Source organism: Carassius auratus, chromosome 19 (genome assembly GCF_003368295.1).
Source record: "Carassius auratus strain Wakin chromosome 19, ASM336829v1, whole genome shotgun sequence".
Classification (NCBI taxonomy): domain Eukaryota; kingdom Metazoa; phylum Chordata; class Actinopteri; order Cypriniformes; family Cyprinidae; genus Carassius; species Carassius auratus.
Window position 1 is genome coordinate 15,555,568 of NC_039261.1, and position 25,526 is coordinate 15,581,093.

At 36.8% G+C, this 25,526-nt stretch overlaps 1 protein-coding gene across 1 annotated transcript; it reads right to left on the minus strand.

The window, feature by feature from the left end:
• Nucleotides 1–24,892, minus strand: LOC113119554 (fibronectin type III domain-containing protein 5). Its single transcript, XM_026289115.1, has 6 exons — nucleotides 24,614–24,892; nucleotides 14,847–14,962; nucleotides 13,184–13,382; nucleotides 7,914–8,003; nucleotides 2,884–3,069; nucleotides 1–1,427 (listed from the first exon to the last, which is right to left on the minus strand). The coding sequence occupies exons 1-5, from the start codon at nucleotides 24,690–24,692 to the stop codon at nucleotides 2,930–2,932; spliced, it is 624 nt and encodes a 207-aa protein (XP_026144900.1). The 5' UTR covers nucleotides 24,693–24,892; the 3' UTR covers nucleotides 1–1,427; nucleotides 2,884–2,929.
• Between the last annotated feature and the right edge of the window lie 634 nt (nucleotides 24,893–25,526).

The window sequence follows — 25,526 nt, forward strand, 5'->3', positions numbered from 1 at the left end:
GAGAGCGATCAAAGAATGCTCACTTTTTTTCCGGAGCTGTTACACATCACGAGTATATCTGCACACTTGCCCAAACTGCCGTTACAATGAATGATGCTGTTATGCTGCACAACGGAGCTCTTAGCGAGAGAGAGAGTTGCTCTGGTCTGTGTTCATGTATTTTGGAGGAGGTGTGACTTTGGAAAGTGAATTGCAGGGAGAGTGGGATCTTATGCTTTCAAAGCTAGCTTGCTATTGCTAGCCTCTCTGAAATCTCCTAGCCTACTTTTAAAAATATTGAACCAGTAAGAAAAAATATCAAGAATTACTAAGAAGCTTTTTTTTTCTCTCTGGAAGAAAAATCTGAAGAATCACTCCCAGTAAGTCTTTGAAGGTGTAGTGTGAAAGTAAATAGGGTCTGCTTTGATTTCATGTCGACTTTAAGACTGAATTGTTTAAAGGGAAAGAAATCTAAAATAAAAGCCTGTAGAAGAAAGGCACCCAACTCTATATCATAGTGGCACATAAAAGCGGTAAATAGCCACAGTTGTGAACAATTTGCTAATCATAAATGTAATATGAGGACCAAATTAACCATCACTGTACAGTAGTGTGCTCATTAGAGACACCAAGCTGTTGATTTACTTGAGACACACAAGCGGTTAAATACGTCTTCTATTATAATATGGAGCTCTTTATCGTCAGTGGCTGTTGTGCAGTTCGCTATAATTGGGTCGCAGGTTGGTGAATGCGACGCGGCCGATGTGGTCTATCATTTTTCCTATGGATGATTTCCTTAATGCCCTGAGTGCGAGAGTGCTGAGAAGAAAGATCCCACCACACCAATTAAACCACATCAAATTAGCTAGACTGTCCATGACTGGCTGCTGAAGGGAGGATAATGGAGTAAAGAAATCGAGGTGAAAAAGAAGGAACCGAATTCACAAGATAGCGACGAGTATGGAGAGATAGTGAAGTATCGTAATGTCATCCCTGTCAGAGACCTGATCCTGGTTCAGAGCTGATAATGACGATGAGCTCAGAAAAAAAAACGCTCTTGCTTCTTTTTCACAACCCACCTTCCTGGTTAATTTGGGGTTTATGCAGGGTGGCAGGTTTCTCCTTATCTCTGTGAGTCTACACAGGAGCCGAAGACAGTCCTGGTGGCGCTGCTTCTCTGGTTTTCCAGCTCACAACAACTGTGTTTGAGTCCTTCAGCTGAGGCAGCTGTGGATCGAAACTCAAAAACTGGCTTCAAACTGCTCAAGCTTCCAGTTCTGGAACCATCTTGTCCATTTCGTCCTCAAGTTTGTGTCAGTGTGCCAAACAGACAAGCACCAAAGAGTTCATGTTGGTCAATGGGAATACGAAAAGGTCGTTTGATTGAGGATGAGAGGTGGGCTTCACAACTTTGTGATTTGATGGCTTACTTGTTTTGTCTCAGAGCACTTTGGGGAAGACAAAACAAAATGAGAGTTAGACTACATGTCCTCAAGGAGATATAACTATTGCTTGCAAGGCAGTAAAAGAACAGTGTTCAAATTTTAGGTGAGCTTAGGACACTAAATGTGCATCTTATTGTCAGCCGGCTGCACACAGGAATCAAGGGCGCACTATATTCCAAGCCCAAGTGAACTGCCTAGGCAGCGATTTACAGCATCATGGAGCTGCCATTGACACAAAGCCTATTCTAAAAGGTAGGTGAGATAATTCTATTAGCATCGCATGAATTCGTTGTGGATAAGAATGCATTGCGATGAGCAGTCCAATGAATCCAAAATGGAGGACAAAGTGAGAGAAATGTAATTGTAAACCTACTTCTAATTCATTTAACACTTAAAGCATAGTTAAAAATTGTTTAAAATGATAATTTTTTTTTACTATTTAATCAATCCTTTTTGTGATGTTCATTTATGCTTTAGAGTATTATACCATTATGCGAGAAAGACAAACCCATCTAAATACCCAATTTATTTTTCAAACATGAATCCAAAATTTATAAAATATAGAATTACAAAATATGACAATTTATAATATAATATAATAAAATAAATGAATTATATTAAATTTATACATAAACTACCAGTAAAAAATTTGGGGTCAGTAGTTTAATTTAACTTTTTTTTTTTTCTTATGCTCACCAAGACCGCATTTATTGGATCAAGTAATTAAAATCGATTAACAGTAAATACAATAATATTCTGAAATATAACAATTTATAATATATTTTAATATATAATGTAATTTATTCCTGTGATGCAAAGCTGAATTGTATTACTTTATTGTATTACTCAAGTATTCAGTTTCACATGATCCTTCAGAAACCATTTTAATATGCTGATTTACTGCTCAAGAATTTCTTATTATTATGTTGAAAACAGTTGTGCTGCTTCATATTTTGGGGAAATCGTGATACAATTTTTTTTTCAGGATTATTTGATAAATAGAACCTTTCCAAACAAACAACAATAATTTTTTAACATTTTGAATGTCTAAGTTTGATTTGTCTAATGCACCCCAAATTTTTGAATTGTACTGTATATAAATACACACACAAACACACACACATAATTTAATTCAAAAAGTACTGTATAAAGTTTTCAACAACAACAACAAAACTAAACAAAGTGAGACATAAGTGCACATTAGATAAATAGAGTCTGGATGGTCCAGGCTTTCACAAGTTATATACTTTGGTTAAAGAGTTTAGAACTAAAATGAGGAACATCAATACCTTTGGTCTGTAACTATAACATCCTATCAATGGTGAGTAAAATGTTTTGTATTAGAAAAGCAAACAATAAAACATTTCTTAAAAACTCCCAAGCTACAAAAGATCAAACCTAATGCGATATTTTTGAATTTTCAGTTCTGTCTAGCAAATACACAAACAAGTGAACATACCTGTCCTGAGGCTAAAGCCTATTATTGCCGACAGGGGAAGGCGTAATTAGACCTTGCTGCGCAGTAGTCCCCCCGTAGGGTGCTCTGGGGTACTGCACTCTGACGAGTTCTTGGCTTTGTCCTTGTTATTGTTGGGCTCGTTGTCTTTGATGATGTCATACTGGCGGCAGAACAGAGCTATCACACCTGTGCACAAACAGGCATGAGGAAGTCAGAGAGAGCGCAACAATTCAGATAGTAAAAGACAGAATGGCAGAGTGGTAGTGATGGATGGGACATTGTCGAAAAAAGGAAGAAAACAATTTATTGATGGATTGCACCATGATTCTTTTCCAAATAATAGCATACCAATTATAGCCAGACTAGAACAGGATGATGAGCTGCGCTGCGGCCCTGAGTTTATATTGTGCTAGTAGTGTCCCATTTGATTATTTTTTCTTTAGACTTCTCAAAGACTGGATGTGGATTATAAAAAGATAAGGAAGGCCTATTACCCCATTATAACATTAGAAACTCTCTCATCTTTTCTCTGCTTTACAAGAAAGGAAGGGTTTATGGCCACAGACTTCAGATCTTGAAAACGAAATAAGTAAAACTTAATGACATTTTTTATCAAATCCCTGTGTACCATCATTTGCATTTGTACATACAAAGAGTTAGAAAACTCATAACACTAACAGAATGTGAATGAATGAAATTAGATTTGATATGTATTTTTCACTCAGAAATTGCTAGTAAATTTCACAGACACTACAACCATTAAAAAGAAATTGCTTGTAACACAATCAATTAAATGTTAAATTTTGAAATATGAGGCAAGCGAGGGAGTTCCCTTTTAGTCGATCTTTCTCGATGTCATGTCAGTAATGACTGACTTTGGGATCTTGCTTAGAGAGACTAATCCATTTCTAGTGTAAACTAAATGAGCCAGTGCACATTGGAATGTGATGATTGCATCCAGCTGCCGCTGATCGCAGGCCGAGTATAACTAGGCAGCAGGTGCAACGCATACTCAGCTTTTTGCTTCAGAGCAGAGCGATCACATAATTTTGCTCCTGACTATTCTACTGAGAGAAGAAGACTTAATGAGTTCAGTGCACTCTTTTGAGCTCATGGTGTTGGCGGTATGGTGCTTCAGCTGTGGTGATTTCCTGTGTTGAGTAGGTTGGACACATCAAGCTGCACTACCCCTGGTTTGTGTTGCAGGCAGCCATCTCCCCTGTGCACTTCAGCACACTAAAAGAGCTTTTTCACTAAAAGAGCATTCACGGGTGAGTCTTTTTAAAGATGTTACATCTGGCAAACTTGACGTTAACGTCTTTGTAACAGCTTCTGACTTACAGGCTACGGCGTGCGTGGTCACAAACCAGAAGTTCTGAAAGAGCTCTAAACCACAACAGACTTCGCATTCCGAACAACGAAGGTCACTGCGATATCTCGGAGTCGGGCAATGTCCACACCTCCACCCATCTGCCGGACACTGTGCTCCAGTCTGCTTGCAACTGAAGGCAGCCCCCTGCATCCATCCCCACTCTGGTGCCACATCTGTAGCAGCCTTGAGCAAGCGGTGCTGTGGAGCTGGGTATAGGCAGGTCACCCCGCCATGGGACGGACAACCCAGAGAGAGAGGGAACTGCTCTTCGGGGGATGGTTGAATGCACCTTTCTCTCCCCTGGAGGAGGTCCGGCTGGAGAATATTGTTGCCAGAAATCTCGACAAAAGAGCAGTTTTCCCCGTTCTCTGGGTCCTAACAGGGCATGGGGAGTCATGGACGGACCAACACCGGACTACACTCATCTTCCTCTCTCACCAGCAGGCAGCAGCAGGCTGTTTAAGAGCATCATCAAAGGCCCTACTCACGTACCGTAGAACCAGCTAAGTGTACACTCAGACCTCTCTTTGGTACAGGGCTTCTGCGGTGGTGGTTTCCTGTATCGAGTGGGTTGCACAACTATCCTGTGCACTTCAGAACACTAAAAGAGCTTTTTCCCTAATATAGCATTCACCAGTCAGTTTTCTTTTTTTTTTAAGATGTTGCATTATGTCTTTGTAAAGACTATGTTGCGTCTTGCTACAGACAACATCTCACCTGTGAATATCTGGATGCGGCCATTACTTGGCAGTGGGTGATGGTCACAATTGCTGTCTCACGTGTCTGGGCATTAAGCACGCTAAGGTGGCATTCATGGATAAGCATGTTTTCATTGCAGGAAGACGACCATCTTGAAGTTGTGGACCAAGTGCCATTACCCAAAAGGGGAGAGCCTCTGCCTCGTTGCCTCAGGCAGGGCTACTTCAGGCAGTAGTATGGGCAGTCTGAGGGTAACAGTGATGGCAAACCCTCCAGAAAAATCATCACTCCTCTAGCACTCCGCAATCAGTTGACTTGCCAAAGGAACATGCTAGGCTCACAACAAAGAGCATACCAGGAGTATCCTTTGGCGCTCTTCCCGACGATCAGAGCCCACATACCGACTACAGCAAGGACTGGATCCCATATGTGTAAAGTCCACGTTATAGCCTCAGAACCCCATCTTTCCCTGGCAGACTTCTGCCATTTCCAAGTGGATTATAATCACCTCTAATCTTCCATGTGCACTTAAATGGTTGTTCACATGTGTAAGTCATTCTGAAACCTCCTTCTGGAAGAATGGGGCTTCCGCAACATTCCTTTTCCAAGTGGAACGGGTACGTTTTCCCAGTGTTATCCAATCTCCACTCTCAGTGAGTAGTCCTATACAAACAGTGATTGGTCTTCTTGTTGCGAGCCATGGCTTACGCCAAAAAGGGGGTGCAAGAGGCTTGCACAGGGCACTAAAACTTTTTTAGGGAACCCAAAGTCGGTCATTACGTCTCGGTTACGTATGTAATCCTCATTCTCTGAAGGAGGGAACAGAGATGCAGACATTTTTTCCCCTTTAGGAACTCGAGCTCCATCGTAAAAAACACAATGGGAATGCCTTCAGTGTGACCACACTCTGAATCACATGTGTAATCAGTCCAATGAAAGGGCAAGACTTCACAGACGGGTGACGTAATGACCAGGAAGCTATAAAAGCACCTGGAGTGAAACCGGCATCAGCTTTCTGTCATTCAGCAAGCGCTCTGTTTTGTGTCAGTTATTCTTTTCATTCTGTGAGTCTTATTTGATGTTGTTTGTCTGAAAACAAAAAGAAAAAATAAATATCATGTCTAAGGCTGCAGAGAAAACCAAACATAAGGTCGAAAGCGGATAGCGTTTTCAGGCTGTGTGTTTACGAGGAGGTTGATGTGGAGGGTGTTGATGAGGTCCAGTATGAGGAGTTGTTGGTTGTGGTTACTCGTGCCGTGGCTAAGTTAAATATCGATTGGCCTGCCGAGAAACAAGCTGAACCACAGAAAAGCAACCGTGATGAACACGTTCTGCAGAGTAAGCCTGCCATTCTTCCCCGATTTCCACACCTAGGTGTCAAGATTGTGGGCCAGGCTGTTTTCGTCACATTTGTTTATCCCAGCATCCTCTCACTTTGCAAATGTGGTGGGGGTTAGTGGTCACGGCTTTTAAGGCGATGCCCCAGGTGGGACAGATGCTTGCGAGCTATCTGTCCCCTGGTGCGGCATCATCCTTAAAGGCTCCGGCATGGCCCTCCAAGATAGTATGTACGACATCTAGGTTCGTGAGCAAGAGGTATATGGCGGCAGGTCAGGCTGATGCGTGTCTGCACACCAAGGCGGTGTTACAGGCATACCAAGCTGACCCGCTGAAGTAGTTAGATGAGGGTGAGGAAATAAAATTGGAGGATGTTTCTGAGCTCCATAGGACTGCTGATTTCTTTCTCTCTCTCTCTCTCTTTCTCTCTCTCTCTCTCTCTTTCTCTCTCTCTCTCTCTCTCTCTCTCTCTCTCTCTCTCTATATATATATATATATATATATATAAATATATATATATATATATATATATATATATATATATATATATATATATATATATATATATTAGGGCCGGGACTTTAACGCGTTAATTGAGATTAATTAATTACACAAAAAATAACGCGTTAACTAAGATTAATTAAAGTTTTTAATAACTTATTTTTGCACCGCGGAACGTTTCTCACTGGATGAGTTTCGGCGGACCGATTATACTGGAGCACCAACTAGCGTTCGCATATCACCGCAGCTCATCGAGTCTCAAGTATCACCTCAACGCAAAACATATAGCAGCTAGCGTGGACTTTACACTTTATGTTGAACTATGTATTATTTTGTTGGTGCAACAGTTTATGTTGAACTCTTTATTGTTTTGGCCAAGGTTATTGAGAGTTGGACTTAGTATGTTATGGCCTCTGAAGCAACAGAGAGATGTTTTCTAATAGTCAGTGTTTCCAATGTTCAGAATGTAATTGACAGTATTGTGTTTTACTTAAAAAAATAAATAAATAAATAAATAAAAAAAAAAAACACTTTACAGAAGGTTCCAGCACCTATAAGCTTCCTGAATTTCTAAAATGTACTATTTCTAAATTGTTTCTAAATATGCTATTGCTACACTTCATGGCAAAAATTGCACTGGTCTGCTAGACTTGGTTGAACAAAAATAAACAATATTTTGTTGCTTAAGCTTATGTATTCAGTCATTATTCAATGGTATACTATAAATCCATGTGAAAAATAATTACTTCTCACTGTTCTCAGGTCAAAAATTTATATGCGATTAAAATGCGATTAATTTCGATTAATTAATTACAAAGCCTCTAATTAATTAGATTTTTTTTTTTATCGCGTCCCGGCCCTAATATATATATAACTTAATTACTGTATAACTGCTTTAAAAAGCTATACATTTATTTGTGATTTAGAAATGATGTATTCTACAGCATTGATTGTGACCTTCATATTTTTTTTTCCATGTGACACACATCTGTTGATCAATTTGTGAAAATTTGAAAAGTTTAATCTACGTGACTTTGAAATGTGGAAATACATCTGTGTGAATGTAACCAAATCTTCAACAGTAAGACAATTCTCGCAAACACACTGCTCACTTTCTTACCTGCCCACATGACGAGAACCACCACGATGATAATGAGCTCTCCAGCTCTGAGCTGGGCAGCCTGGCCAACCTCCTCCATGGTCACTTCATCTGTGAATTCAAACAGTCACAGTTCATTTGCATGTTTTCAAAGCCAAAAACATGCACATCACTGCAGTTATCAAAGCTCAGGATTTGTGGCAACATGCAAGCCCCTGAAGAATTATTCAGATAATTATTTAATCTAATTAATTCTTTAATTAGCCTCAAGAGGATATAAAGCCTAAAGCAAACATTCTTCTCTGGCTCAGATATGACCAAACCTTCATAATTTTTATCAAACTGTCTGCTTCCAGCCAAACCAAAGTGGAAGCTCATCAGAAACCATGTTAGAGGATCACTTCAGGGTTGAGCTCTCCTCTTGCTGGGATTAGACCTCAGGGGTCACTTGTCTGGAGATAGAAAGAGTCTAATAATTAAGGCCTTGTTAGTTAAAAGAAACTACGCAGCACTCTGGTCTATGTTCACTGATTAACCGCAGAGGGAAAAGTGCAGTTCTTCAGCGTCCTGCTTATCTGAAGGAGCAGAAACACACAATTTCCAAATGACTGGGAGAAGTTACGCTCATCTCTTTGTGCGCCTCTTCTTTCTCTGAAGAAAATGTTGATACCCTTCAGGTGAATCTGAAATGTTATTGGATGTCTCAGGCATTTGAGAGCAGGGGAAAAGTTGGGGCATTTTTCAGCTCACCATCGACATCAATACATGTCATGAGTCCAGTAAGAAAAACAACATGAAGCCACCATGAAGCGATGGAGAGGGGGGGCCCGCGGAGAGAAAGATTAACTGTCTGTGTTTATTAGCCGCTCTGGTATTTAGTGAAGTGTGATGGTGCTAACTTGATTAATTAGAGGGTAAGGTGAGTAACTAATGCCTGATGACTATACTGTTTTTTGTAAACGCTTCTACTATCTGACACACATGTCAGTTAAGTGTTAGCTATTCGTAAACCACTGTTTGCTGCGCTCAAGCTAATTTCTATCCCGATCCATCACAAATGCCTTAAGTGCAGAGTTAACAGAGTTTAGATAGATCCTGAAAAAGAGAACTTTAGACCTTAATGAAGAGTGTGCTTTAATTACAAAGTCTTGGTAAATCTACAGGTCAGTTTGTTATTTGGTTGAGTTGTTGTGTTTATATACAGTTTGTTTTAAAACTTGTAAAAATGCTTCTATTACAATTGAAGTAATACACATTGTATTGTAACAATTTGAATCTTTTTTGTTTTTTTTTATTAATTTCAAATACAAGAACTTCTGACTATATATATATATATATTAGGGGTGTAACGGTTCACAAAATTCACGGTTCGGTTCGATACGATACACTGATGTCACGGTTCGGTTCGGTTCGGTTCGATACGTTTTAGATACAGCAAAATGTAAAAACATCTCAACTTTTCAGAATGCCGCAAGCGCACCGCGGGTCATGTGACAAGAACTAACCAATCAGCTTCATCCTTTCCCATAACAACGTTGAAAACTCAGCCAAGATGAAGGAACAGCTGATTATAGTTGTATATGGATTGCAATTTTGAAATAAATTTAGTAGCAGAGCTACTGCAAGCGATTTTTAGAGCTGCAAATCCATTTATCCTTCGCTGAAATTTCCGCGTCTCATGGAGAGAGCACGTCATTGTTGCTTAGCAAAGACAGACGCCTCATGAGCGCTTCTGCCCGAGCGCTTTGGAAAGGAGGAGAAAGACGTGCTTAGCGTTTTCCACGCGTTTTTAGGAGCGATATGTGAACGGACCCTAAGGCGCTCGCTCACTCAGCACGCGCTGAAGGCTCATTGCAAAATGTCTAATGCATTTAACAGACCAGAAATATAAGATCCTAAAATAACCAACAGGTCTGGTGTTTGGGTGCACTTTGGATTCCCTGTAAGCTATAATACTGGTGTCTAAATGCTGCAGGCATAGTTTGTTGCGTGCATGTTTCTCCTTTTTTTCGTCTTTTCCCAGATACTGACACAATAAGGTAATGTCGGCGTAAATGAGTTGACATGTTTCAAGTATTCACGCTGGTGTTTTTTTTTTTTTAAAGCAATGAAGCAACCGCGCGAAGCCCTCACTATATAGGATTTTAGAAAGAATGCAGAGCACTAGTGTAGTGTGCAAACTTACCACAGTGTGGATTTCAGAAAGTGTGCAAAGACTTCACGTGCACACTTACCATAACATGGATTTACAAATAATGTTCTAAGGAGGGGCTCTCATGTCACTCTGATCGAGCAGCTCATAGATGGAATCATGCATCTCAAACAATATGTTTGAGAGTCATCTTCTTTTTCTAGTCTGTTAAACGCATTGGCCATTTTGCAACGAGCCTTCAGCGCGTACTGAGTGAGCGAGCGCCTGACTGAGTCATAACATAACATAAACATAAGTTGGTGTTTTTTTCTTCTTCGGGAGTGTCAGGGGCGTTGCCTGTTACGTCGTTTGGGTTATTGGGCTACCTTGTTGAACGCATATCATTATATTTCTCTTTTTTTTTTCAAATATAATTAATTAGTCCAACGAACCGTTCGGTATGCATAATGCGTACCGCGTACCGAACCGAAAGCGTCGTACCGAACGGTTCAATACGAATACGCGTATCGTTACACCCCTAATATATATATATATATATATATATATATATATATATATATATATATATATATATATATATATATATATATATATATATATATATATGTATATACACCCTTTCATTTGTTTGTTTGTTTATTAATTAACTAATTTTTACTTTTCTTTATTAAAAATGATACAAAATCCTAAAATGTGGTTTAGGGTTTTGATTAGATTTGGATTTTTTCTTCTTTTTTTTTTTGTTTTTGGCACCAGTCTGTATTATAGTATAATGTTTAACACTATTTTAATAGAGAGCGAGAGAGTGACACAAACCTATGAAATGTTTTTTAATAGTTTAATCAATAGGGTTATTTTTCAATAAAAATATTTAAATCAATATATATAACATTCAGTAGCAAATACTAAATGTTGTTATACACTGCCATTCAAAAGTTTAGGTTAGCATGATTTTTATTTTATTTTTTAAAGATATCCATACTTTTATTCACTGAGGATGCATTACATTTATCAAGATCAAGTGGCAGTAAACACATTTATGTCACAATATATTTCAAATTAAATGCAGTTCTTTTGAAATATTTATCCTGAAAACATGTATATGTATTATATATATATGTAATTAAATGTAATTTAATGATAGCAAATGAGATGTGCACTAAATGTATTACTTATTTTTTTACTTATTACAGATGTTTTGTAAGTAAAAGTCCCTGAAACTAAATCATGGTTCACCATTCTTCAAAAGCATAGATGTTAGGGTTGAAGAGACATTTCACCGATGTCTGAGGTTACACCTCAGTGAAAACTCCCGTGTGGATCCTGCCCGACCAAATGTCATCAGCACGGTCCAGTGCCAAAGACTGACACTCACCCACAAAATGGCAAGTGTTTCTGGAACATAAACCTCCCCAGTAGATGTTTGTCCAAGTAAGTAGGTCATGGATTATACAACAGAAAAATTGACTGTATTGTGCACTGCTCTAGATAAGACAAGCTCCTAGTAACAAAAAAAAAATGAATGGGAAAACGCACAAAACTGAACACTTTATGCCCTGAATTATGACACAACACCATTTTTAGAGCAGTTGTATAACCACCTCCCCGCTGTGCGTTTTTTTCCTTCTTCGGAAGTGATTTGACTGTTAGTCATCTTTCAAATTAATCTTTTTTTTTACTGTACAAATCTTGCACCATGGATGCATTTTATCAACATTGTATCTCTGTCTATAATAAGCCCCAGAATCTGAATCTCTGATTTATCCTAAAAATCTACATTTTGTCATAAAATCTCACTTCAAAGAAGAATCTGTTCATGAGTCAGACATCGCAACATTTGACACAGACCAACAGCCAAAGTCAAATATTTCAGTCAATAATGCAGTACATTTTATTTCAGTAAGTGGTTGTAATCCTTATTCCAGCATTTCTCATGTTATTGCCCCTAGCGTGAATGTTTTTTTTTTTTTTTTTTTCTATTTGTAATTCGCTTTGATAAAAGCATCTGCTACATGAGTAGTGCTAAATGTAAGCTTCAATCGGTTTGAGCTATCATATGACTTCAGAAGACAGGCGAACAAGGCATATATACTTAATAACAATGTTTTAGAGCTTTTTGCTTTTTTTGCAGATTGACAGCCCCGGTTCTCATTCACAGTCATTATATCATGGACCATTACCATATCAATCCCCACCGTGATCGTCAAGTGCAACGTGTGTCGTGCAACACACATACAAGGTCTAAACATGCGACAAACTGATAATCAGTAGGCTACAGAATATCCAAAAGAGAACTGTTTTGATCAACTCAAAAGTTAGAAGTTAATTGCACTGAAATACCATTTTAATTACTAGTAAAAGTAATACGTTTACAAGAAGCCTATTGCCTGTTTCATGAAATATTGATTTAGTTTATTTTTAGATTTCATAAGACTTGGAGGTAAGACCCAGTCCTCTCATATACTGTATAAACAGAAACCAATTTTCCATTATAGTTTATGGTAGTCAGTGTCAAATCAACACAATTACTTGGAGATATGTGAAACTTGAGCAATCTTTAATGTGATTAAGGAGCATACTATGAAAAACCATACTACCACAGAAGAACTACATAGCGTTAAAAACCTTGACAAAGACGAAAACTAAGGACATTTACTCTATAATTTTTTTTTTTTTTTTGGTTAGTTTTGCCAAACACACATTACAGTTTTAGTTAGTTATCGTTTTTTTTTTTGGAACATCTGCCTCGTTTTTATTTTTATTTCAGTTAGCGACAATGTTTTTTCTGACCTAGTTTTAGTTTTATCGTTCGTTTTCGTTAATGATTATAATCTTGGACCCCCCCAAAACAGATATTTTAGTACCCCCCAGTACCTCCTGTAATTCGAACTATGATGTTTGGACTGACACAACAATGAGTGAATGATGAGTGAATTTAAATTAAAATTAAATTCATGCATTTAGCAGACGCTTTTATCCAAAGAAACTTACATTGCATTCAGGCTAACAGTTTTCTCCTAACATGCCTTCCCTGGGATTTGAACCCCAACCTTGCACTTACTAACACCGTTTCCATTTCCAAAGTGGTACTCTGAAGTACTTCAAATGGTACTGTAGTTGTTTGTGAGTGCTGGCATACCTGGGCTCTTGGAGGCCAGTTTCTCTGACTCTTTGGGTGTGCGGAACAGAACAGGTTCACTCAGGGGGCTGGTGCCACTCATGCTAATGGACTGCACATGGACAATGTACTCTGTGTCTTCCTCCAAGTCCCATAATGCACATGAACGAGTGGTGGTGTTCACTTCCTGGATGAATCGCAGCATACGAACGTCCTTTTTCTATGGACATCAAAATGAATAAAAATTTGAGATTGAGACTGCTAATAATCTAAACAGAAATGTGGTTGATGCCACAAAATGAAATCAAAATCCATCCTATTAAATGTATTAATACACATCCTGGTCTAATTCTAAACGATTCATCAATGCATGTTTTAAAATTGTGATAATCAATATGTAATATGCAACAACTTTCCAGGTTGGTTGATTTCACTCTTCTTGTTCTTCTTATTTTTCTCTCCGTTTCCAAATGCAATGATCTTTTTTTTTTAAATCAATTTCTTTATTTATTTATAGTTTTTTTTAGATAAAAATGGTAATAAAAGCTCTTTAACAAATACATTTGAAAGTTCTAATCTGTAATTTTTATTTAATATTTAATTTGGCCTATACTGCAAATTAGCTACCGGAAAGTTTTTTTTTTTTCTTCAATTCTCGCAATTTAATGAAAATCCAACATAACAACCTCATAAATATTTTTATATTGTTTCTCTTTCATTTTTTCCTCTACTCTGTTCGTAAATGTTTGTGCATGCATCAAAAAATTAGAGAAAGGAGAAATAGTCCATCTCCAGTGTAATTTGATAATACTGTTATAATAGCTGGGTTATAATAGCTACAACTAAAACCATAAATATTTCATAAAACAAAAACAAAAACCTACATAAAATAAACAATAACTGAAATAAGCAACATTTCCCAGTTTCATTTAGTTTAACCTGATGTACTAAAATATTTAAAACTAAAACTGAAATAAAAATAATAAAACTACAAAAAACCTAACACACAACATCAATAGTGTTAATAAAGTAATAGTACAAGATCCACCCATCTTACATGTTTCACTCAAATGCATCTTCTAAAAAAAAAGTAAAATAAGTTTCACATGCTATTTAACGTTGACTGTAATATTGTCTTTGTCAGATAAGATTTACAGTATGCAATATTGGCCCAATTCATTCTTAGTGAATTCCCACCATACTTGTGATAAGTGGTTGTGATAAGAAATTCATGAGGAGATAAACAGTTAGCACACACACACACACACACACACACATATATTCATGCACACAGCAGAAACTCTGTCTCGCTCAGTTTGGTGACAAGCTGTAATGGCTTTATACTCCAGCAGATGGTCACTGCACTCCTTGTTATGGAGGTCTACATAGTGACTGCTTTCCTCAAATCTGCTTACACACACGCACACACACACACACACACACACACACACACACAGGCTAATGCATGCATGCATAAAACATTTACAAAAAGCTCAAGGCCACCTAAAATATCAACAGCATGTGCCCTCGAAGAGAAAGCAGCCCAGTCGACATCGACACATAATCAACATGCTTACACAAGCATTTCTCCATGATACTGCCTCATTAAACTTGAGTTATGAGGTGATTTTGCCATGTTTTGCACATGTAAGGACTCGAAATTGACCATAAACTGGTTCAATACCTGCTGGGTGATGGCGAACCCAATGACTGGGTCTCCCTCCAGAATGTCCCATGTCACTATCGCAGAGTTCCCCTCCAGTGCTTTGATGGTCACATTGAGCGGAGCAGATAAACTGTCTAAGGATGACAAAAATAAAATACATAAAAGGGATAAAAGGTGCTGATGTGACATACTGCATGACCTCTTGTGCTTACAGTCCCAAATTCATTATAATAAAAATAAAAACCATTAACCAGCTGAAAATGTGCTTGACTGTTCATTGCATGCACTCTTTACATAGGAACTTCAAAGGTCATGTTTGCTTATTTTTAATAATGAAACTTAAAATACTGTAAATATATATATATATATATATATATATATATATATATATATATATATATATATATATATATATATATATATATATATATATATATATATATATATATATATATATATATGTTTGATTGTTGCAAAGATTATCATTCTTCTATTTTAACTCTTCCCTTTTTTAACAATAATACCACTTCATTTTCCACTGCTGATGCAGCATATAAAAGCACTCATATTTTACCTATTACTCTTAGCTTTACTGCAGAATGGACCAGTTACAGTCATCTGTGTCATTTATTTAACCATTTAACAAAAATAACAGTGAGTAAAATCACTGTTCAGTTGATAAACAGTATGTTTAAAATATAAAAAGTTAATTTGATACTCTCCACCTCCCCCAGCACCACCTGTCTAGATATTTATGCAGCAACAGCAGCATTTATTAAATGCTCACTGAAGCAAGTCTTTTGGCAGTATCAAGTCCAAACTTTATCTGCTGCAGCAGTGTGCATAGTAATTATTGTCGGCCAAGAACCAATACATAAACAATGCCATATCCGTCACATTCTAAAACTGATCTGAAAGTTGTCCTGATTAAAACAGAAACTTTTTACTTCATGCTGGAACACAATAGCTCTCCAAACACAAGCTAACTGCCTATATAAAGTAAAACAAATCATATAGTTATGCGGAATGTACACATATACTGAACTGAAATTGCAGTTCTCATTTGATATTATCTTTATAACTTATTTTAAGTTCATATGTTGCTGGGGTGTTTCTACTGTATATGGTCACGTGAATTCATAAAACCCAGAACACCCATGCACAACTACATAGCCATTACTTTCTTATGAAGATATTCTAATGCATGTGTTCAATTGTGAATTATGATGATAGTACAAAATTATTTTCACTCTAAATGGTTCATTCTGTCCTTCATTCTGTGTAGCTCTTTTCTAATACCAAAATGAACAGTGTGGTTTGGCTGATGGAAGTGCCCTGATGCTTAGCTCTATGTTTGCTCTAGATCAATATTTCCACTTCTCTTTACTTTTATTTACTGTGTGGGAGCTCTTAGATTGTTATCTGAACCAGCCTCTTTGTCTTTGATGGTCATTAAACAAAGAAAATGGCCTGGCACGGCCTAGAGTACACAGAGCCAGCCACCGTTTGGCACATTGGGCTTTTTTTTTTTTTTTCATGAATTAAATGGAAATGGTTTTCAGGAAAGACATCAGAAGTTGTGTGTCATCACTTGTCAGAATGATAATATGTCGCTACATAAATCGGTGCGTGAAGATCTAATCATCAGTAATGTTTGTTGACTACAGAGTGAAATGGATGTCTGCTTAACGTCATCCATCACAATGTAACAAATTCACACTCTGCAAATGGGAAATAATGCATTTAAAGGGGATGACAGACAGAGAAAGCCAGTCATCCCTGAGGACACAATATGTCTCCCACTGGGCAGGATGTGTTTGGAACAGTCATACATTACACTTTAAACAGGGGAGTAATGTAACATGCATTTAGAAACATGCCTCAGTAGTTTATTGATGCCTATGAGGAGAGCACTGGCATCCCACAATTCATGGTTCTTGAAATCTTGCTGTGCCCCAAAATGTAAATTCTTTCATCATTTACTCACCCTCATAATGTTTTGAACCTCTTGCACTACTTCCCATAGAACACAAAAAGAAAAAGAAAGTGTACTTTTTCATACAATACAAATACATATATTTTTTTTAATTTCATGGCCTGTGTGTTAAATTCACTAAAACTATTACAAATGTTTTTGTTGATTTAAATAAACTGAAATAAAATGTAAATATCTGATGAAAAACGTAAACATTTAAAATTCTGTATTGGTAACTAAATGAGAAAAGTTTAATAAAAAAAAATTAAAAACCTAAAACTGAAACTAAAACTGAAAAAAAAAATAAAAAAAATATATATATATATATATATATATATATATATATATATATATATATATATATATATAAATACTGAAAAACTGAATGACAAATGCACATAAAAATTACTAAAATGTAAAAAAATTATATATATAAAAATAAAAGATTGTTCATAATTGTAATCAGTAATATTATAATATAAAAGAAATTTACATCATATAAAATGACCGATTACAACACGGCAATGGATATGATGAAGTGAAAATGAGATTTGAGATCTATGGTGGAAAATACAATTTCCAGAGATTAACTTAAAGGGGGGGTGAAATGCTATTTCATGAATACTGAGTTTTTTTACACTGTTAAAGAGTTGGATTCCCATGTTTAACATGGACAAAGTTTCAAAAATTAAGTTGTACGTTTGAAGGAGTATTTCTGTTCCAAAAATACTCCTTCCGGTTTGTCACAAGTTTCGGAAAGTTTTTTTTTCGAGTATGGCTCTGTGTGACGTTAGATGGAGCGTAATTTCCTTATATGGGTCCTGAGGGCACTTCTGCCGGAAGAGCACGCGCTCCCATATAGCAGAGCAATGAGAGAGCACAGGCATTCACTGATCAGAGCGAGAGCGTCGCGAAATGTCACAAAAGAAGTGTGTTTTTGGTTGCCAGGGCAAGACAACCCTCCACAGATTACAAAAAAGAGAAACAGCATTAAGGGACCAGTGGATGGAGTTTATTTTTACAGAGCATCAACGGAGTTGTGCAAGTGTTTGTGTTTGTTCCCCTGCATTTCGAAGATGCTTGTTTTACAAACAAGGTCCAGTTTGACGCCGGATTTGCACATCGTTTATTTCTTAAGGATAATGCAGTCCCAACGAAAAAGGGTCACGATCGTGTGTTGGAAGTGCAGGCGGTGAGTAAAACTGCTTCAAATATCTCTGTGTTGTTAACTTAGCTATCGGCGCGTAAGCACATCAAGTAAACAACATGCGATGTTGTCATCAAACTGCACTTTCCACATGTACAGCTTAAAAAAAAAAAAAAAAAAAAGAGGACAAAGTGGAACTTAGTCATTTTCCAAAACCGCTAAGCAAATATATACAGTTTTAGTACATACCACATAGAGACGTTGTTGCTGATGCTGCTCTTGTTAAATTTCAGCCTCTGGATCTGATTCTGGATCATAAATATACACTGAATCTGACTGTTAGCCATGGTTTGTTTTGGATGATGTTTTTTTCCTCACGGTAATGTCACAGCTTCCAAACGCTCTCAACACAAAAGCCTACTGGCGCTCGTGATTCTTTAGCTCCGCCCACACGTCACGTCTCCAGCCGGTCGTGTTTTTCTGGGAAAAATCGGTACAGACTATCTTTCTCTTATGAATATAATAAAACTTAAGACTTTTTGGAGTTATGAAGGATGCAGTACTACTCTAAAGGTACTCAAGATTAACAGGATATTGAGTGAAAACGAGCATTTCACCCCCCCCCCCCCTTTAAATTTTGGTCTCTTGCTCACATTCAACTTTTTTAACATATGACTTCAGAAGACTCTTATTATACTCCATTAGTCGTATTTTTACCTGTATGTATTATAGTCTTATGTTCAGCTTTTGGTTAATAAATGGAAAAGAGCAGCATGGACATTCTGCTAAACTACTTCTTTAGGTTTGCATGGAAGAAAATCAGGAGGATTTGGGACAACATCAGGATAAGATTTTCAATGTTTCGCCTAAGCAAATCCTTTAAATAAGAAATAATTATTTTGAAAGTTTAAATCCACTATAATCAAGCCATTTGTACACGTTTCACCTTTAATGGTTGGATGTGTTTTATAATTTTCCTTTCATTTGGATATTTTGCAAAAATCTTCAACACCAGGGCTTCACCTAATTCTCACTGGCGAAGCCTTTCAACTTAAATTACCCTCTTAAAAACGAATAAGGTCAAGCTGCCTCAAACACATTTGTTACCACCCCTGAAGAGTTGAGGTTTCAGACATGATGTTAACACATAGAGTACATTAATGTAACCTCAGGAACGTTCATTCAGTCTTTCTGGATCCCATCGGTTGGTAATGGCTTCTCTCATGATGCTCATGTTCTATAGGTCTTTGGCTTGCAGCCAGACAGCAAACCTAAAGTGCATTAGCCTGTCTGCGGAGACAAACGTGATTTGAATGTATGGACTCAATCTCACAATGAGCACTGCTTAAAAATACCGTCCCTTGGAAAAATTCATGCCATTCATTTTTCAAACTGTCAAACTAAACCCACAATCACATTTGCGAGTCGCCCTTGTAGGAAGCGTGAGCGTTCTGGTTCCTATGTGTCTGAGCGGTGTGCAGTCAGGTGGGCAGCGGTGGTCCAGTGATACTCAGCTGTGATTTAGGGAGCCCTGGCTATGAGGTGAAACTCCTGGCTTGGCTTGAGTGCATCCACGGTGCCTGGACATAGCAGCCATCGTAAATATGTAGCTTAGTGCTGCCGTCCCACAGGAGACCTTGGAGGGATATTTATTGGTGTCAATTTTGGTCAGGTAAAGAGTAACCTGTAACTCATTTGATGGAGAGACGTTGTGCTATTTTGTTTCAGAGTAAATGTAATATTTCTTTGAGTAGAGAAATATTTGTTGTGTTTGAGGCTGTCAGGTGCTGCAGCTTTTCAAAATCAGATCACAAGTATTATGGTGCATTGTACAGAAAATTGTACATGACTGATTTTATAATTTTGCATTGCTCCTGTGATGAGTGTTCAAGTCTTCAATGTATCTTTAAGAAGACTTTCTGAAAATAATAAAAAAAGAGGCAAATTATATAACATGTCCCATCATTCGAGGTGAAATATGCAACTTCTCCTAAAATGTATTCTTATTAGAAATGTTGAAAATGGTTGTGCTTCTTAAAATCTTTAAAATCATTTGGAAAAACAATGTACAACTCTTCACTGTCACTTTTAATTTAATGAATTTGTGCTGAACAGATTTTTTTTTTCTTTTTCAGATATTAATTCCAAACAAACAAATATTTACACACACAAAAAAAAAAAAAAAAATTATCTGCCAAATTGTGTTGCATTCAGATGTGACTATTGCTCGGGAACAACATTTCCAAAAGTGAGCTATATCTCACAAAAGCTTAATCTGGGGAAATTTTAATCGGAAAATCTTTAATTGGAGAATCAATAAAAATCCATTTTCTTTTCTTTTTTTAAGTTTATCTTTAGAGTTACAGAGTTTGTCTGCTGTATTATAATTAGCTTTATATAAAAACATGAAAATTCTATATGTCCTCATTAAGTGAAGGAAATGTTGGTTTCAGTGGGGACCAAATGGATGGTAAAAACTAGTTATTTAATTTGTAGAGACCAGCCAATAAGCCTATTAAACACTAAATATATTGTTAATAGAAGCAGAAAAAACACAGAAAGGTTTCTATGAGAGTTAGGGGACAGAAAATATCATTAGTTCAGCATAAAAGTAATAGAAGTCAAAGAAGATCCTCACTGTGACAGGAAAAAAAGTGAAAAAGTGAGGAAAACTAGCAGCTTAGAACCAATGTTTCATTATTTCCTTGACCTGCGGGATTATTTCTCAAAGTAATTTAGCAAAGCTCCCTTATGGGGAGGAAAAACTGAGCCTCTGATTAACAATTCAGTGATGTCAGAGATGACAGGATGCCGTTCCGGCTGAAGTCTGTAAGCGCTTTCACAGCTCAAGCTGACCTCTAGACTGAGAATATTACACCCTTGAGATTCAAATCCCAGTCTTTGATCCAGAGATCTGTGGCCTGCTTCAACTCTGAGGAAGTGATGCAAACCGCTTCCCTCCAGCATCTAATAGCATCTTAGCGTGGAGTCGGTGCCCTACCTGACCGCCTCTTATTTTCAGATACTTGTGATAATATTTCATGTGGGAGTAATATCAGCCAATGAGTATCCACCATCATAAAGTTTGTGTTTTAATTACAGCTTTTAAAGTCAATTCTAAAAACAAAATTACAGACGAAAAATGTACACATTTAATCAAACCCTAATAATTCATGCAATTTGCACATGGAAGATTATATAAATGTGTGTGTGTGTTACATACATATGTTTAGAATAAATGTTTAATGTTTTTGAAAGAAGTCTGTTATGGTCACCAAAATGTATTTATTTATATACAATAATATTGAAAAATAATAATAGTACATGTTTAGAATTGTGATGCTTTAATATGTAATTTATTCCTGTGATGCAAAGCTGAATTTTCTGCATCATTACTCCAGTCTTCAGTGTCACATGATCATTCTAATATGCTGCTGATTTGCTATTCTTTTGTAATTTCATATTAGAAATCATTCTAATATGCTGGTATGCTGCTCAAGAAACATTTCTTAGAAAAAGAGCATTTATTTTTACTATTTCATACATTGATAATAATAAGACCCACTATTAATAACTGGACACCAGTCAGCTTACGGTATCATTGAAACTGATTTACTTCACCTGGAAGCTGAATAAATAAGCTTTCCATTGATGTATGGTTTACTAGGATCAGACAATATCAGACAAAGACTGATGACTGAAATCAGGGTCACATATATTAAAATGATTTCTGAAGGTTCATGTGACCCTGAAGGCTAGAGTAATCATGCAGAAAATTCAGTTTTACCATCACAGGAATAAATTACTTTTTTAAACACATTAATATGTAAGACAGATATTCAGATTATCACATTCTTACTGTTTTTACTGTATCTTTGATGAAAGGAATGCAGCCTTGAAGACATTAAGATCAATATATATTGGCCTTTTATCTCGTTAGTTTTATTGTTATTATTATTATAATTTTCATTCAGCAAATATAGCAGAGAGTAAAACTGTAAAATGCATTAACCACTGCACCACAGTTCCAAATATCTGAGCAATACAGTCTTCATGTGCCTCACCAAACTACATTTATACACATATGACAAACAATATATCGATGTGTCATTTTTTTTGTCTGTTGCCAGTCTCAATTAGGGGGCTTTTATCAGTTTTATATTTTTATATTATATTATATTGTGCAATTAACATTTTACTGACTGACCTGACATCCCTAATGTGTCGAAACACAACATCAGTCTGATAAACTGATATATTTGCTGTAATATGCAATGCACAGGAGCGACTGGCCCCACTAAACAACATCAGACTCATAAAATATTCACAGTGTCCTCCCGAAGCTTTGATGAGATGCCTGACACTGTCAGATGAAACAAACATGTGAGAGCGAGGAGCGGGGAACTCTGAGTTGCACATTGCTGGGACATCTCTGCCTTTCATAGCAGGCGTCATAACAAAACCCATGCACCAGGCCTGTAATAAGACCAAACCCTCTGAAGTTGATCATTTATTCTCTGACATGTTTGTTTCAGCTGCTTCCTCTGTTGCTTCTGTGTTTGAAACGGTGGTCGTTTCATAATGATGGGGAAATGTCACTTGCTCTCTTCATTAATATTCCTCCGTCCTGCATTACTGCCAGAGCCTCAGTATAAAGATGTATAGATATAGGCTTTGTTGCCTCTCTAGACCACATAAAAGAGAAAACTAGAGTGAAAATGGTGCGTTGTGCTTTGTTTGTGTGTATTGTCTATTATAGTTAATCTGTACATAATGTTACACATTATCAGCCACTACACCGTAATCACATAGTGCACGCTGCACTCTTATTTCTACAAACAGAGGAGTATGTTTCCACATCCCACATTTACGTCTTGACAGGTATATGGCACGGCCATATCATTTCACAGCCACTTTTATGATACGCTTGTATTTCTACACTATTATAGCCAAACAGGTGCCACTGAAGTGAAATAATAGACTGTTTTAGCAGACTGTCCTCCTTTACCAAACAACTGTTACAGAATGAAATTGCAGATGACTTCCTTTAGAAAGCTGTACATTTAAGTCTCTTGATGGCAGCGGTTTATTATGTGATTAATGTCATTTTCTGTAACGTTAAAAATCTGATTTTGTTTTGTCAATCATAAGGGGGCGGGGGAAAGCATTTGCTGAAACTCGATCAGTGTATAAATGTCTATTTTTTATTATTTTTTTTTAAATAAAGTTATATACAGAACGCAAGCAGTATAACAACATTCAGTGCTCTCATCCATTATATCATCAACAAATCTGTCTACAATGTACAGTAATCACAGTAATAATGGGGCATGTTTGGTGTTACAGAAGGTAAAAGGGTAACCTAAAAATCATAATATTTAAATTAAATGGTTGTATTCTAGACAAAATTTCAATCTAAATACATTTATAGCAAAGCTACTTTATATATGTTAAATCATGTAGAAATAGTTCTTAAAGTAAAAATTGCAGGTTACCATTTCAAGCCGCATGACATTAGCAAATTCAACTTCATTTGAAATTACTGTGGATATATTTCACTTTTTTCTAAATCACTACATGATGCAATCATTAGCATGCCACTACAAACTATAGAAATATAGCACACATGTGAACAGTTGAAAACTTGCCCATTAGGACCAATTATTGTTATGAATATTTACAATTACATAAGCCACTGCATTCATGCACACTAATATGCTTTGTAATGGTTTGTAATTTGCTTTAGTGTTAAAATAAGCACTGGTCTTAATAATAAAAAAAAATAATATGCATAATTGTGATATTCATTATTCTAGATAGTCAAGATAACAGAAAAGGCTGATCAAAAAAAAAAAAAAAAAAAGATATTTCCAACAATCTGATATTGTTAAATGCTTCTTTGAAACAAGCTAATATTTTTTAGGCTTGCAAACGAATAAAATTAATAAAATGCCATTATTCTCGGGCTATATCAGGCCAGAGAAAAAGCATAGCCTAGTAACATTGATATTAAATAATATATTACTTTGAAAGGTTCAATAATTGGAGAAATACAAACGGAAATACGATTGAGGGGAACGGATTGGTGACGTTGACAATTAAAGTAATCATTATTCTGCTGTAGTTATTTAGCTGTTCAAGTTATCAGATCGTTTTCCATTTAACAAATTAATTCAGTATAGCCTACTATAAATGTGTCTGCGTCCAGACACGTGCCATTAAATGTGATCTATTGTGCATTTAAACTGTCACCTCTGTCTGGCGACCAGGTTTCTGCTGTCTATGTGAACACAATCAATTAGGATCACATGAATTGTTCACAGCATTTACATGCAGTCTGAATGAACAGTGGAAACCCACGAGCCTCTTGTGCTTCCCAATGGAGGGCTGAACAGGTAGTAGCGCATCATTTATTCATCTCATACCCGCAACCTGTCTGTTCTCTGGCAATGTGAAATATATCAGAGTCCATCGCACTATGCATATTGTTTTTAGTTAAAAGATAATACCGTAGCAATTATGTTCATGCATGCAACAATAGTTTGATAAGGGTTTATGTCATTTATGTTTCTGTACCGTGCGCAAAAAGCCCATAAATAACCTTATATAGCCTACAAACAGCATTCCTTACACAATTAGAAGCCTACAATCACGCAAACTTACCGGCATTAACCGAGGACACGGAGATATAAGCCAAAAACAACAATAACAGCGCAGCGCACGAGCCTTTAATTCCCCACATCCTTCAAGGAATTCTTTACATTCTGTTCGGAAGACGTTGAATCCCATTTACTCACAAGATTTTTAAACGTATAAGTCGGCGTCTATGTGTTTAACATTCACGACTGGTTGCGGTCTTTATTCCTGCATCAGTCCAGAACAGCACTGGATCTAAAAAACTCTGTACTTGCCGCAGAAAGTCGAGATGAGAGGTCGGCGTGAAACCATTGGACGGCATTTGTAACTACTACCATTTGGACATAATGAATACTTCCTCCAGGGGGCGCTCGGTGGCTCACAAAGCCGAGTCCTCTATTGAAACGCGTTAAAATTTATATTGGGTTTCAAGAGCTTTTTTAAGCCAAAAAGCATAATCTATTAAATGTATTATTAGAACTGTTCGTTTCTGGTGTATAAACGATAAGTCAGTTACAGCAACCGCTGTATAAAGGCTAAATAAAAGACTATGTTCCATCATCAAAAACGGCTGCGATTAGTCTGCCCTGACAGCGTTGAGAAAAGTAACATGCACCACGTGACAACATTGTCCACGTTCCAGCAGTGGTCTGGACGATTAATTCACACCCGAATAAAGACACTGAGATTCTTCATAATAGAAAAAGAACTGGGAATTGAAGAATAAAAGAAGAGTAGGCCTACTTAGACCATTAGTGGGTCTAAATAATAACTCTCAAAGTGAGGCTTGACCCAAAAAAACAAAGGTTGAGGCTTACATAAAGGCCTCCTAAACACTTTTGATACAACAGCCTTATTTAAATAACATTTCACAAAAAGAAGAGTGTTAGGACCATTGACTGATAAAACACTAATTTTGTAATATTTCCTATAGATTTCT